This window comes from Mustela lutreola, chromosome 4, assembly GCF_030435805.1.
Source record: "Mustela lutreola isolate mMusLut2 chromosome 4, mMusLut2.pri, whole genome shotgun sequence".
NCBI lineage: Eukaryota > Metazoa > Chordata > Mammalia > Carnivora > Mustelidae > Mustela > Mustela lutreola.
This window is the reverse complement of record NC_081293.1, coordinates 100,488,608-100,505,098: the sequence shown is the minus strand read 5'-3', so window position 1 is coordinate 100,505,098 and position 16,491 is coordinate 100,488,608. Positions and strand designations below refer to the sequence as shown.

At 42.9% G+C, this 16,491-nt stretch overlaps 1 protein-coding gene across 2 annotated transcripts in view; it reads right to left on the bottom strand.

The window, feature by feature from the left end:
* Window positions 1-675: 675 nt before the first annotated feature.
* Window positions 676-16,491, bottom strand: part of BLVRA (biliverdin reductase A) — a 38,206-nt gene continuing 22,390 nt past the window's right edge. The window contains exons 4-8 of one of the 2 annotated variants that reach the window (XM_059170598.1): window positions 15,508-15,627; window positions 13,741-13,838; window positions 9,089-9,196; window positions 6,755-6,926; window positions 676-1,022 (exon numbers count right to left, since the gene is read on the bottom strand). In XM_059170598.1, coding sequence (XP_059026581.1) covers window positions 764-1,022; window positions 6,755-6,926; window positions 9,089-9,196; window positions 13,741-13,838; window positions 15,508-15,627 — 757 coding nt within the window. In that variant the 3' untranslated portion in view covers window positions 676-763. The remainder of the gene's footprint in view (window positions 1,023-6,754; window positions 6,927-9,088; window positions 9,197-13,740; window positions 13,839-15,507; window positions 15,628-16,491) is intronic. The other variant, XM_059170599.1, reaches the window with a different exon arrangement.

The following is a 16,491-nucleotide window of genomic DNA, read 5'->3' as shown; positions in this document are numbered from 1 at the left end:
CTGGGATCCCACGATCAGACTGACCCCTCTGGACTCCCTCCTCCAGACACAATGCTCTGGCAACACTGCTCCAGGGACTCACCAGGCCGCCTCTCATATCCTTTACTTTGCTCGGGTCAGTCCTCTGCCGGAAAAGCCCTCCTACGCGTAATCTAGTTGTCAAGATCGATTTGGAGGCTTTCCCTGAACCTTCCTGCAGATGACGGGGGGCGTATCTCCTTTCCTAGACCCATGACTTTACAGTGACTGGTTGGCATGACTTGTTTCCTTTAGACACTGTGAGTTATCGAGGGCAGCGTCTAGCTCTTACTCATTTTCAGGATCCCCAGCACCTACCTTACTGACCCAGTGAAAGTTTGTTGGGGGAAATAAAATTCCTTCAAGCAGGGAGGCTCCAACACACTCCTCTGCAGTGGTTTCCAGGCATGAGTGGGGTTGAAAGGCTGGTTCTGCTTTTTCCTGTCTGGGTGACTTCAGACAAGGTTTTCCAAGGTACTACTGAAAACAAACCTGGCCACACCCATCTGGCAGGGCTGTCGGGAAGAGTGAATGAAATTAGGTGAAGCATTTAGCCCAGTTTGACCAAGCATGGTTCCTTCTTCACCCCTCCAACACGTGCCCCCAACTTGCAAATCTCCCTCCCAACACAGCTCGGGACAGTAAACAAAAAGCCTGTTTACCCAAGACACGTTTAATTGTCAGACTCGAGATGAAGGCCAGCTCTTTGTAAAGAGGAAACTGTGGTCCCGCGTGTGTCCTCGGCTCACTTCTTGGAGGAGCAGTGCTTCTGGATTTCTTCTGCGAGCCAGAGGCAGTGCAGGATGCGCTTCTGCTCAGCCGCCAGCTCCTTTTCAGAGAACTGGCCCAAGAGTTTCTGGACAAATATATTTTGATCTTTCAGAAAAATATTCTTATTGACTCCGACATTCGGCATATTCTCCAGAGACCCAGATTTAAAATGGAAGCTCAAGTGTCGGTTTCGTTTTAGACCAGGCCCTTTCTCCTCGATCCAGGTGAGTGGACTGTGAAGAAAAAAGAATCACAAACGTCAGGTCACAAGGGAGAGCCAGCGGATGCTCACGGGCACCTGAGGCCCTGGTGACAGGCTTTCATTTTGCTCCCATCTACCTGGGAGCTGCTGCTCGACAGAGTGGCCCCAGGGGGCATCTGGACCTCCACCGGCCTCCCCAAGGCCTCAGGCGATTGTTCCCAACTTTGCTGCCCAACGTCCTCCGCTGAATTTTGCCACCAGGCAAGGGAATTCGTTCAGTGATTTCTGTGTGAACATCACTTTGGCTTTTCCTTTTGTGACTGGCTTATCCGTAACTCTTTAAGGCAGTTTTTAACTCCAGTTAGCTAATCGACAGTATTAGATTAGCTTCCGTGTACAATATAGTGATTCAACAATTCTGCACATCACCCCGTGCCCGTCACAGGTTCGCGCCTTCATCCCCATCACCTGTTTCACCCATCCCCCGCCCACCTCCCCTTCGCTCGCTCTCCCTTCCTTTCTCTCTTTCTCATTTGTCTTTATCCTGAATCTCATACATAAAGGGATCCAGATAAGGGCTACAGGAAATGTATATACCACCTGAGATGGTGTGCAAAACTGTTTTCTCCCTTTGTGCATTTTAATGGAAAGCAGTGCTTTGGTCACATTCTCAAAGAAGTCTATGAGCCCAGCGCACACTCCAGAAAGCACCTGCCTGCTGACTAACAAAGCACCTGTTTCTGTTTCAAATCTGCCTCCCCCCAGCTTCCTGCTACGGTCAGCAGTCACAAAACCTAAAATCCAAATAGGACAGACTCCACTTCTCCAAAGTCCCTCCTTTCTCTAGGATTAACCTTTCTGTCTTTGTAGTAGATTAAAGCTGTGTTATCTGCTTAATGAAACACAGAGAAATCTCCTAGGTAGGCTCTGACCTAAAGTAGTTCCACTGAATAAAATGACAGTAAAAGACACAAAATCTGCTTTTTAAAAATATATTCTAGGGGCACCTGGATGGCTCAGTGGGTTAAGCCTCTGCCTTCGACTCGGGTTATGATCCCAGAGTTCTGGGATCGAGCCCTACATCGGGCTCTCTGCTCAGCAGGGAGTCTGTTTCCCCCTCTCTCTCTGCCTGCCTCTCTGCCTACTTGTGATCTCTGCCAAATAAATAAATAAAGTTTAAAATATATATATATATATATGTATATATATATATATATATTCTAAAAACAATATGGTACTGATTTAGGGATATTTTGAATGGGAAAAAAAATTCATGGTTCTTTCACCTAAATAAAACAATCTTCAACTTGAGATAATCCTTCCAAATCTTTGCCTATATGCAGATGGCATACAAATCATCAAGTGAAAATACTTTTTGATTATGCTGCTTCTACTTGTTTTACAATATTTGTATGATCCTATGGTGGTGTTTTGATTATTTTTTCGACACATCATGCACAACTGATAATATTTTAATACTGCCAAATATTTAAGCCTCTTCAATTTTAAATTAACACGAACGCTCTGCATTCAACATCGTCGCACATATACATGCATATATAGTTTTCCCTTCTTTTTCTTAAAACAAAGTTCTGGGAATGAGATGGCTTGTGGTTGGCCTCTGGCTACTTCTTTTTGCTTTCCCCTCCCTTTTCTTTTCCTAAAGCAATGAGTCAGGGTGAAGGACAAAGCAATTTTGTTGGACAACTGTGCTGACAGTTTTCAGTGTGAATAGGGAAGGTGTTAAATCTTGAGTACACTTCAAGTTCTCTAGCCTTTTCCTCTCCTGTCACCATTCCCCAGATGTCCTCTCTCTCCTTCCTTTGCGCTGCAATAGGTCAGGCCTGGGGTGGGCAGATTAGACCAGTGTCACTAAGGAAGAAGGGAAGCTACCTTTTGGGTTTTTCTGCCTCCAGACTGATGGTCCCTGGTACAGTTTAAGATTTAGGTGTGAGGTTATAGGAAAAGGAAAAGGACCCAAGCAGGTCACTCAAGAATGTTTTGGGTGTTGGACAGAACTCAAGGCCGCCTTTGAGCTGGGAAAAGGGGCCCTCCCCTTCAGCTAACCTAGCTGCCCAAGGCCTACACTACAGTGTGGAGGTGTGTGTTTAAGAGGAAGTACATAAAGGGGGAGCCAAGCCAATACCTATGTATGTAGGGAGACATCAGGAGAGATGTTGACAGAAAAACTTCCTTATTCTGTGGTCCTGTCCGTGAAGAACTTGAAAAGTCCTGGTTTCCTAATCTCCTACTCACGTTTAAGTGAGAATACTGAATGTTGGCACTTTACTGCCAGCTGAGGATGGGACGTGGTCCGCTCAAGCTCTGAGCCCAGACAACAGTTAGCTCCAGACATCCCAAACAAAAACGCAAGCTTTAAACTCACAGACAGCTTCTCCATGCTTCCTCTCGGTGAAACCTTCATTTGCAAATATCTGCATTTGTCAACGTGGGCATGGACTCCCTACAAAAATGCTTCCTACTTCTCACCCTCTCCAGGAAGGTGTTCAACCACATCCACATCCCCAGTATCAGCACAGGTCTGCCGGCCCAGCAGAGGTGGTGATTTTTAACGGTGCTCTCCCCCAAGGCCCGGAAGGACGAGCAGGCAGGGAAATGCACAGCTTCCATAGCACTCCTGCCGGCTGGTCTCGACAGGACAGATGAAACCTGTAACTGCTGTACGCTGACTATCCACATAGGGTTTGGATTAAAGAAGTATTTTGTGTCTTTTTACAAAGTGTGAAAACCACTGGCAAGATGGAAAGAACATGGGCTTGAGAATCAGCTGCACTGGGGGTTCCTGGATGACCTTGGGATCTAAGACGGTGACATCTGCCCCGCTGCTGGGTGAGGACTGCCATAAGGGAAAGACAAGGTCTGATGACGTTTTGTAGGGTGTAACTTTCTTGTGCCCTTCCCATGCATTTTTGGGGAGAAGGTGTGACAACTTGGGGACAGGAGATAGGCTGCCTAAGTGTGACTCTCACACAATCACTTAGTTCTGTGCCCTTAGCAAGTTTCTTAACCGCTCTGAGACTCAGTTTCCCAGGTGTGAGTAATAAGGCCACTTCAGAGAGTTGGTATAAAGATTATATGAGAAACTCTTTGTTAAAGGGCCATGTGCCTCACACATATAGTAACTGCTGTAAACAGTAAACATCCACTAGCACTGGCACAATGGGGATTCAAGTAATGATCTGTCTTGCTTGTCTGTCCTTTTACTTTAATTTTTCAAGATCATGCCTCGTCTCCTAATGTGTAGTAACAACCCTGGAAGGACATTTTTTGCAGCTTTAGGAAGCTCTGGCCTGCAGACTGGGACAAGCTTACTTGACAAGGTACGGTCAGCAGCCAAGACCGCATTCACGGGATAAGCCGGCTTCTCTTTGTCACAGGGCACGCTCTACCAAGGGCCATGTAAGCTGAGCAGAAACCCATGTGCTTTGAAGAGCTGCAGGTCAGCCGAGATTTCTATTCTGAAAGTTACTGAAATGATTCACGTATGAATCAATGATAGCCTATAAATCAAAAATTCATATTCAGGTCAGACAGAGAATCTAAGAGACAGAAGTTAAATTAAGGTGTTAAGTTAAAACTAAGGTGTTGAACCGCTCACCTAAAAAAAATTTGGTTATGGGGCGCCTGGGTGGCTCAGTGGGTTAAGCCGCTGCCTTCGGCTCGGGTCATGATCTCGGGGTCCTAGGATCAAGTCCCGCATCAGGCTCTCTGCTCAGCGGGAAGCCTGCTTCCTTCTCTCTCTCTCTGCCTGCCTCTCTGCCTACTTGTGATCTCTCTCTGTCAAATAAATAAATAAAATCTTAAAAAAAAAATTTGGTTATGCCTCAGACTTTTAAAAATAAATAATTCTTATAAACTCTTACAAAAAGTTGGTCTCCCTTTTTAAACATTAATTTCCATGGCCAGTTTTGTTGGTTTTAACTGAGGTTGACATTTAACATGATATGAGTTTCAGCCCCCAGCTAGTTCTTGTTTTTTTTGTTTTGTTTTGTTTTTAAGAGTTTTATTTATTGATTTGAGAGAGAGTGTGTGTGAGCAGGGGAGAGACAGAGGGAAAGGGAGAAGCAGGTTCCCCACTGAGCAGGGAGCCCAATCCGGGTCTCCATCCCAGGACCCTGGAATCACAACCTGAGCCAAAGGCAGACACTTAACCCACTGACGCCCAGCCCATGGCTAGTTTTAAAAGCACACAGGCTTTAAAACATTTCATAGTGTGATGACAAAAATTAACATTAATGCTGTTTATTTACTGCTTTAACACTGGATACAAACAAATTAGAGATATTCAAACCATTCTGATCCACCTACAAAAACTTATGTCCTTCCATATAACGTGAAGTTTAAGGAAATACAAAACCTCAGATGTTACCTCCACCATAATTTCCTAATCAGTGAACATGAATATGGAGTATTCATGGATTGTAAAATATTTAAAACAGCACGTGTTTTGTACTGTTTCTAGTATGTGTTTCCAGGTAGCTGGGTCTCTTGGTAATAAGAGTATCACTCTACCTCCGCAGTTGTGGTGGTGTGAGATTAAAAGTACAGTCCATGAAGTACAAAGTATTCTACGAAACTAAGAATTTATTATAATACGGCGTTTGCCATCTGCCCCAGGCCCTCGCATGATGCTTGCCTCCCTTTGCAATAATGACATCTTATTCCCTGACTCCTACTCAGATTTCGAGGCTGAGCAAAGCAACTTTTCCTCTGAGAAGCGTCCCCTGGCCTCTCCAGGTTCCCCTTTCCTGAGTTCTTGCAGCACCCATGTGACCTCTAGCTCTTGCTACACTTGCTGCGGGGACGCTCAGACCACAGCCACCATTCTAACACTCACAACGTCGGCGTCAGGGCCAGGCCCCACCAGTGTGATTACCCCAAATGTGGTACTTCGAAGCTCTGCCTACTTTACTTGCATCTATGACCTCTGCCTTTCCCTTCCTTGCCAAGAGGAAACTCCTCAAACGGACACAGACCAGACTTCATTCAGGAACTCAAATACTTTTCTCATTTTGTCAAAACCCACCTGTTTCTCTTATTACCAAGAGACCCAGCTACCTGGAAACACATACTAGAAACAGTACAAAACACGTGCTGTTTTAAATATTTTACAAAGCCTCAATGCTTTTCAAGGAAAACTATGAATGTGCTTTTTTTAAAAAAAAAAAAACAAAAACACTTGGTATAAAAAAAATAAAGAATTAGAACATTTTGGGAACAGTATGGCAGTATGATATAAAGCTGAGAAACAAAACTTTAAATTTTGGTCACACTGAGGGATGCCATAGGAAGCAAGCAGGGTAAAATGTCAAGGGCAAGATCTAGGTTGTAGTTTTGGGAATTCACTGCAAAATTCGTCCAACTTCACCATATGTCTGAAACTTTCACAATAAGATGTTGGAAAAAAAAGTTCAGGTCACAGAGGTCACTGGATTTCTGCCACTGGCTGTGTGTGGCAAGTACTGCTTACTTGTGTGGCTTACACAACCTGCCCGAACTCTGTAAGCCTCTAGTTCCTTCCTGGCAAAGGGGCTCACGTCTGTCTTACTTACCTTACTTACAAGGCTGCTGTGAGGATGAAAGGAGGCAACCGAAGTGAAACCCCAGCACCTGTTCTACCTACAAATGCAGACAGCCCTTCTGGAGTCGGGGGTCGGGGGCTTAGGCCCGCCCAGGCTTTGTCTAGATTCACCTTTGTGGACACACAACAAGTTTCCTGCCCCTCAGTTTCCCACAACCTACCGTTTGTTCTCTGTCTCCAAGCACACAGTCATTTTCATATACTGATCTTCCTTTCGTTCTTCCAAAGTGGCAGAGACGAGAGAAAGCTCCCCGAAGAGGGAGACCAGCCAGGTCAGGCGAGAAATGCCACTGAACGCAGGGAAGCCAAACCGCTCTTCTTCCAACGGGCTAGCTGTGGGGAACGACAGGTACCGTGGGACTGGGAAGGAAGGTGGACAGCAAAGTGGGCTTGTGGGCAGGGGCCGCAGTGGGGCAAAGCAACCTCACCTCCCGGAGTGCTGCACAACGTGACCACTGATATTTAGTGCCCAAATGAAAACTCTTTCCTAGAAGCGTCTCTCTTCTGCCTTCTTTACTCAACTCCATTGTGTTAGGAGGAGAAGACATTTTATTGGAAACAGTCATTCATCTAGCCCACGGGATAATAAAAATATTTCAGGCTTCTAATATATATATGTGTGTGTGTGTATATATATATATATATATATATATTCGATATCTCCAGATATGGATATGGATGTATAGCTTGCAGACAGAACATATACACACTTACATTTACAAACATCTACACCCTCTTCAGTTAGTGACTTAAAGGTTTGTAAAAGAAGAGGAATCAAGGTATTTTAGCCCAGGTCTATATTCCTATAAATACCATATAACTACCAGTATAAATGACAATAGGGTAAAGGCACCAAGATACCTATGAAGAAAACAGCAATACTTATAAATATGTCAAAAATCAAGAAAATTGATATAATGTTAAGTGTTTCCTTAGTCTTCATAATCTCCTATATAAAAGTACATTCAAAAGAATATTTGTGTGAGGGGCGCCTGGGTGGCTCAGTGGGTTAAATCCTCTGCTTTCGGCTCAGGTCATGATCCCAGGGTCCTCGGATCGAGTCCCACATTGGGCTTTCTGCTCAGCAAGGAGCCTGCTTCCCTTCTTCTCTCTCTGCCTGCCTCTCTGCTTGCTTGTGACCTCTGTCTGTCAAATAAATAAAATCTTTAAAAAAAAAAAAAGAATATTTGTGTTAGAAATATGTGTGGCCAAGATAGTGTTCCTGACTATCCCTGGCCCAAATTTTAAACATAATCCAAAGCTAAAAGGCTACAGACCTGCTATAATGCTTACAAACCACTGATTTCTTATAAATTTGAAACTGACTTGAAATCTCTAATTATGACTATGCTTTAAAAAAGGTAAGTTATAAGTAAAAGCCAACAAATTTATCTGTTTCATAGACAACACAGTTTGAAAACATGAGGACGTAAGCATCAAACTCATAAAAGCAAGACTTCCCCTCCTCAGTGGGTCACTCTCTGGTCTTATGCTTTGGAAAGGATGAGAGCAGCCGTCAGATGTCTGAGCCATGAAGTCAGAGGCCTGAGCCCTGGTCTGGCTCCACCACTAGGCTCCCCTTGTCAACTCTGTGAAGCTACTCACATCTCTGATCTTCCTTTTTTCCTGTATAATGCAGGTATTAATACCCCCTTTATAGGATTTTCATATGAATTAACATGAACTAATGCATATCACATACTTAGCACAGTGCCTTGTATAGATGAATGGTTATTATTTGTTACGACTCTATTGTTAGTTAAACAATGAAGGTGGATTTCGAAATGATGTCCCACTGTTATTTTCTGGACGTGGACGTTCATAAGGAGATGAATGGTTTTACCACTTAACGCCTGGCCACATCAGGGTTTTGCTTCCATAAGGAGAGCCCTCAGGAGAGGTGGCCCTGTTACCTTAGGGTAGAGCCAGATAAGGAGTCCATACAAAGGAGCCTCAAGGATGCTCATTTCCTATTGCTAATGGAGCTACTCAAGTAATGACCAACTTTATGTAATCAAATATACAGTGGATCACATAGTCTGGCTGCAGCCAATGTCCTTGTAACTTTAAATTAGAGGCAGAAAGGGGCCATGCATATTCTAATTGCTCTGCAGAGAGAATAAAAATGTTCTCCTCCCCAAGAACCTGTCTCAGTCCCTTTTGAACCTCCTATGGAAAAATCACCTCCAATTCGTTAGGATTTAACAAGGAAAATTCTACACCTAATAGATTCGGACGGTAGCATTGGTCAGTTTAAGATTTCTAACATACTTTTTCACCTAAGGCCTACCAAGCACTTCAGTCTCATTTGAAGAAAGAAGAAAAACAGGTATTTCTATTGTTTGTGGCCACGTGGGCAGATAACATTAAGTGGCCTTCAGTCAGAGAGTCTTTAGCGAAAATGAATCCAAACACGAGAGAGAACTAGGTAAGAGCCCAGTTAGCCTGCGGGCCTCACCGGTTCCACATGACCTGTGACCCCACCTTGAACTGACCTGTGAAGAGAAGAGACCCTTTCAGCAGATCCTTCCCCACCACTTCTTTTTTCAGGAACGCAAACTCCTCCATCAAGAGTTCAACGTGCTCCTCATGCAAGACCTTCCCTGTCATGACAAGAACGGGCGTAAAAAAGGCAGTCATCATCAGCTGTCGTACGTGCATCCCAGATTCTAGGTCTGTCTTTCCCCAGCGCAGGACACAGAGACCGCAGAACCAGCCGGGGGACCCCGGTACCCTTACATACCCCAGCTGAAGGCGGTGCAAGTTCTAGGCTTGCCACAGAAATGGCAACCTAAGAAACCAAGATGGTACCCACCTGTCCCAAAGGCAAGATTAAGATCCGGGAAGCACTAACTTCACTTCTAGCCAGAAGGGGGCAGCACAGCATAAAAATATAAGAAACACAGAGCCAACTAGGATCTGGCTTATTTACTACTTGTTGCAACTTCGTACACTGAAACTTGAATATTACCCCACACACATCCTATCCCTTGTTAATCACCATTTCACTGGGTCTTTTTACAGGTTTGCCTCTCTGGGCTCCACAAAATAGTGATATCATATAGTGCTTATCTTCCTCTAACTTATCTTATGTAGCATATTTTGCTCAAATATTGTAAATGGCAGGACATCCTTCTTTCCCGTAACTGAATATTCCATTTCGTGCACGGACCACACCTTTGTAAAATATTCATCTGTTACTGGGCATTTGAGCTGTTGCTATTGGGAATAATGTGATAAATACGGGAGGGCAGAGACTATCTATAGAAACAATGACTTCACTGGCAACATGATGGCAATAAAATCATATTTTTCAAAGTGAATGACCTAAATGCTTCCATGAAAAGGTAAGGGTTAGCAGCCTGAATAAAAGGACATGACCCATCTATATGCTGTCTACAACAGACTCATTTTGAACCTAATGATATATCAAGACTGAAAGTGAGGGGATGGAGAACCATTTTTCATGACAACAGACCTCAAAAGAAAGCTGTGGTAGCAATTCTCATATCAGACATCTTAGATTTTAAGCTAATCACTGTAGTAAGAGATACAGAAAGACACTATGTCATTCTTAAAGAGATCCAACAAGAAGATATAACAATTATAAATATCTATGCCCCCAACATGGGAGCAGCCAAACTACATAAGCCAACTGTTAACCAAAATAAAGAAACATATTGAGAATACTACCTTCACAGAAGGAAACCACAACACTCACTCTCAGCAATGGGCAGATCATCTAAGCAGAAGATCAACAAAGAAACAAGAGCTTTGAATGACACACTGGACGAGATGGACTTCATAGATATATAGAGAGAGAATATTCCTCCCTAAAACAATAGAATAGTCATTCTTCTCAAATGGACATGGAACTTTCTTCAGAATAGACCACATACTGAGTCACAAATCAGGTCTCAATTGATACCAAAAGACTGAGATTATTCCCTGCCTATTTTCAGACCACAATGCTTTGAAACTGGAACTCAATCACAAGAAAAAATATGGAAAGAATTCAAATACTTGGAAGCTAAAGACCATCTGCTAAAGAATGTCTGGGTCAACTAGGAAATTAAAGAAGAACTGAAACATTCATGAAAACCAATGAGAATGAAAACACATCGGTCCATAACCTGTGAGATACAGCAAAGGCAGTACTAAAGGGGAAATACATAGCCATCCAAGCCTCACTCAAAAAAGCAGAAAAGGGGGTATAGCTCAGTGGTAGAGCATTTGACTGCAAAAAAGCAGAAAAATCCTGAATATACAAGCTAACCTTACATTTAAAGGAACTGGAGAAAGAACAACAAATAAAACCTAAACTATGCAGGATGAGAGAAATAATAAAGATTAGAGCAGAAATCAATGAATTAGAAACCAGAAATACAGTAGAGCAGATCAACAAAACTAGAAGCTGGTTTTCTGAAAGAATTAAGAAGATTGATAAACCACTGGCCAGACTTATCCAAAAGAAAAGAGAAAGGACCCAAATTAATATAATTATGAATGAAAGGGGGACTATGACTAACCACAACTAACACCAAGGAAATAGAACAATTATTAGAAATTATTATCAACAACTATATGCCAATAAATTAAGCAACCTGGAAGAAATGGATGCCTTCCCGGAAACCTATAAACTACCAAGACTGAAACAGGAAGAAATTGACAATCTGAATAGACCAATAACCAGCAAGGAAACTGAAGCAATGATCAAAAACCTCCTAAAAAACAAGAGTCCAGGATCTGATGGATTTCCCAGGGGAATTCTACCAAACATTTAAAAAATAAATAATACCTATCCTCCTGAAGCTGTTTCAAAAAACAGAAAGAGAAAGAAAATTTACAAATTTGTGCTAGGAGGCCAGCAGTACCCTGATACCAAACCAGCTAAAGACCCCATCAAAAAGGAGAATTTCAGACCAATATCCCTCATGAATATGGATGCCAAAATTCTCAACAAGATCCTAGCTAACAGGATCCAACACACAGGATTTCCCATCACGACCAGGTGGGATTTATTCCTGGGATGCAAGGGTGGTTCAACATTCACAAATCAATGTGACAAAAAACATTATTAAAAGAAGAGACAAGAACCATATGATCCTCTCAATTGATGCAGAAAAGGCATTTGACAAAATACAACATCCTTTCCTCATTAAAACTCTTCCGAGTGTAGGGATAGAGGGAACATTACTCAATTTCATAAAAACCATCTATGAAAAGCTCACAGTGAATGTCATTCTCAACAGGGAAAAGCTGAGAGCATTTTCCTTAAGATCAGAAACCTGACAAGGATGTCCACTCTGGCCATTATTGTCCAACATAGTATACCATAAGACACCTAGGAATAAACCTAACCAAAGAGGTAAAGAATCTATACTCTAGAAACTACAGAATATTTATGAAAGAAATCGAAGAAGACACAAAAATTTGGAAAAAAATTCCATGCTCACGGAGTAGAAGAAAAAACATTGTTAAAATGTCAATGCTACCCAGAGCAATGTATACTTTCAATGCCATCCCGATCAAAATACCAATGGGATTTTTCAATCTCATTGGAACAACTGGAACAGCTGGATCAAACAATCCTAAAATTTGTATTGAACTGGAAAAGACACTGTATTGTTAGGGAAATGTTGAAAAAGAAAACCAAAGCTGGGGGCATCACAATGCCTGACTTCAAGCTATAATAAAAAGTTGTGATCATCAAGAGAGCTTGGTACTGGCACAAAAACAAACTCATAGATCAATGAAACAGAATAGAGAGCCCAGATGTGGAACCTCAATTTTATTGTCAACTACTCTTCGACAAAGCAGGAAAAAATATCCAATGGAAAAAAGACAGTCTCTTCAATAAATAGTGCTGGGCAAACTGGACAGCTATGTACAGAAGAATGAAATCGACCATTCTCTTATTCCATATAAAAAGATAAACTCTAAATGGGTGAAAGATCCAAATGTGAGATGGGAATCCATCAGAATCCTAGAGGAGAACATAGGCAGTAACTTTTTCAACACTGGCCACAGCAACTTCTTTCAAGGCATGTCTTCAAAGGCAAAGGAAACAAAAGCGAAAATGAGCTTTTGGGACTTTGTGAAGATCAAATACTTCTGCACAGCAAAGTAAAGGTCAACAACACAAAGAGGCAACCCACAGAATGGGAGAAGATCTTCACAAAGGACATTACAGATAAAGTGCTGGTATCTAAGATTTATAAAGAACTCAATCTCAACACTCAAAAAACATAATCACATCAAAAATGGGCAGAAGACATGAACAGACACTTATCCAAAGAAGACATACAAATGGCTAACAGACACATGAAAAAATGTTCAACATCATCAGCCATCAGGGTTTCAAACCACTTTACACAGTGATTCGAACCACTTTACACTGGTTAGAATGGTAAAAATTAACAAGGCAGGAAACAACAAATGTTGGAGAGGATGTGGAGAGAGGGGAACCTTCTTACACTGTTGGTGGGAATGCAAGTTGGTGCAGCCACTTTGGAAAATGGTATGGAGGTTCCTCAAAAAGTTGAAAACAGAGCTACCCTATGACCCTGCAATTACACTACTGGGTATTTACACTAAAGATACAAATTTACCTAAGGAATTATGTAACATTCCTTTACATAAGCTTGAGAAAATACCTACCTCCAAGGGTTTCTAGGAAAATTAAATAAAATGACTTATAAAGTGCCTAGCAGAGTGCCAAGTTGCTGGGATATAGTAAGTATTTAATAAATGACACTCCTCTTGAGAAACAGCACAAACTACAAAGTATGCAGATAAGACAATCACTCTGATTTGGACATTTTTCCATTAGCAATGTAAATATCGCATGAATAACAGTGGAATAATATGACACTAGCGTAAGTCGAAGCTAATTCATGCTTCTCATTAGAGTAAAAGCTGTAAGTCTCTGACAAAAGTTTGCAAATCCCCACTCATCTCTCCACCTTCTTAGCCCTCCACACACATCCATTATGTCCACAGGACAGGGGATGGCTAGGGGACTGGGAGCCCATGGGACATAGCTGGCATAGGGTTGAGTTTTGAAGGCATAATAAAGATGGTACCAAAGACATTTTACCTGCAGAAACTCTAAAAGAGGGTCCATGTTCCACAGACTATACATTACCTTTCTGCTCTGCCAGCTTCCACAGGTCCCGAGCTGCTGCCCAAGACAGCGTCATGGGATATTCCACAAGGACATGCTTGCCAGCATTGAGGAACTGCCTTTGGAAAAAAGAGAGAGACAGAGAGAAAATACACTGCAAGTAAGCGTCAATAAAACACCCTGCATGACAGAGAACGGGCTGTGAAAAATACATGTAAGTCTCTGGGTCACGAAGGAATGCAGATGAGAGTGGGGGCCAGAGCCTAACCTGTACTTCCTGTCCCTTTCTCCTAAGCTGGAAGAGGCGTTCCGGTTATGTGTTCATTTGAACATTCATTCGTTCACTGACTATACTCATCATTCATGACTACACTCATATAGTCAACTAGGTACTATTTGCCAGTGTAAGGAGAAACAAATGACATTAACCTGTAAATTGCCTATTATCCCGTGGGAGCCATACACACAGCCTACCACACCCATGAACAGCCAGCGCTGCCTTGGTCAGTATGAAAAGGCTTCAATCATCTGACATGTAAGGAGGGATTTTCCAGGTGTGACCTACAAGATGAGGGTACGGAGATTTGTCCACTGGGGTCATGGCATGAGTTTCAGCACAGCTGGGGAGTAGACTACTGGCGGGAGAGGGAAACAAAGTCATAAAAGTAGCTGAGAGCCTGACTGTGCAGAACCTAGAATGCTCTGCTCAGAAGTTTGGATTTTATTCTCCAGATACTCCTAAGGTGCAAACATTTATAAACTACAAAATCACCTTTTTAAGGAAATACACTCTGGTGCCAAAGTAGGGTAAAGGGAACCAAGGAAAGGTATTTCTTTCTACACTGGAGCTGAAGCGGCCAGGAGGGAGCAGCCTATCCTGGGGAACAGCACGCTGGCAGCTGTGATTTAATGTAAGGACCGAAAAGGGAAGTGAGACTCAGGGGCGTGGCTGTCAGGTCGTGCGTGGGGCTCCCCCTTCCAGGCGCATTCCCCCCAAAGGCTCGAAGGGCTCTAGGCTTCACATCTGAAGGTACGGCAGGGGGACGTGTCACTTCTCTTGCTTTATAATGTCATCTGCCCTCTCCGATGTCACCACTACCTTCTTTCTGTCCCTCTCTCATGGCAAAAGCCGTTCCTGTTAAAGGAATTCTTGGAGATACTTAAAATGTTAAAAGCAACAAAGGATACAATGGTGACAGCTGATCCAAACTTAGAAAGGATTACGACAATTTGCCAAAGTGCCATGAAGATACTGGCTCCACTTCCCAGTATGACAAGAGGAAGCACTATTCAATCTGCTGTCAATGAATTCTTTTATAAAGAACACCCTTCGATTCTTTGTATTGTTTTAAATTATAGTATACCAAATAAATATTAGTTTGACGTAGTTTTCATTTTCTTCCACATTTGTAACTCATAGTTAGAGTTTTTAGCATTTTGACCATTTTTTTAAATGGATTTTATATATTTATTTGACAGACAGAGATCACAAGTAGGCAGAGAGGCAGGCAGAGAGAGAGGAGGAAGCAGGCTCCCTGATGAGCAGAGAGTCCAATGTGGGGCTCGATCCCAGGACCCTGAGACCATGACCTGAGCCAAAGGAAGAGGCTTTAACCTACTGAGCCACCCAGGTGCCCCTAGCATTTTGACAATTTTTAAAGGTGATGGCTCCACTGTGAATTTCCCCTTCAGTTATTAAAATTTCTTTAAGAGATTTCAGTTTGCCCCGTCATTTTTATGCTCCTGCTCTGCTGTGCAAGGTAAGGACCACCGACATTGAAAACCCACCTGATATAGTCTTCGTGGCTAGAGCTCTCACTGCAGATAAAAGCAACCTCAACCTCTTCACTGGAAAGAGCATCTTCCAAGGAAATCTGCCGGACTTCGTCAATGTTCCCAAGCTCTCGTCTATTTGAGAATAACAAAAATGCTACCCAAAAGTCCACAGCATATCCGATAAGTGAGCACCATCCTTTTCCTTGCCTCCCAACTATGTCCTGGTAACCAGCTTTTGGAAATGAAGAAATTAATTCCCTCCCTCCCTCCCACTTCCAGGACATTACCCGCCACAGAGTGAGAAATACAGGTTTAAGTCAAGACACCTGGCATTGAGTGCCGACACTACTGCTAACAGCTTGTAGGACCTGGCAGTCTTTGAATTAGTCCGTCTCTAAAATGAAAACAACTGCTCTCCTTTTATCACAGGAGAAGTGGTCTCGAGGACCACTAAGCATTAGGACTACCAGACTTCACTCACAGTCTAAGAGAAGAAGGAAGACACACATGTAAATATGTAAGCTCAACACTACACGAACATGAGAGCTGTCGTGCTTGGCGGTTCAGGTGGGAAGTTCAATTAAGGTGAGGAACATCTAATCTAGGGTTTTGGAGGAGGCTTCCTGGGGGGATGGTAGGACTTAGCAGGTAGCATGTGAGAAACAGAGCATGTGAGAAGGGGAACAGTGTGATAAAGGTAGGGGTGCAGTAAAGCAGGGGGTGTGAGCTGGCCATCTTCCCATATGACTTGAGTAGCTTAGAAGTCGTCACTATATCAGGCACGGCAGCCAGCTAGCAGAGGACTGGGGTTTCAGGGACAAGGAGAGGCCCCACTTCAGCCTTGAACCCAACTATTGTGTTCAATCCAGCTTTATGTAGGGCTGTAATGGGAGTACAGCGCTGGTGAATAGTCATTTTGATCTCCCGTTTATGTGCAAGTCCCTTCGACTCTTACTGAGGGGAGAAGACTGACCAAGGGCAGATTCCTACCACTTC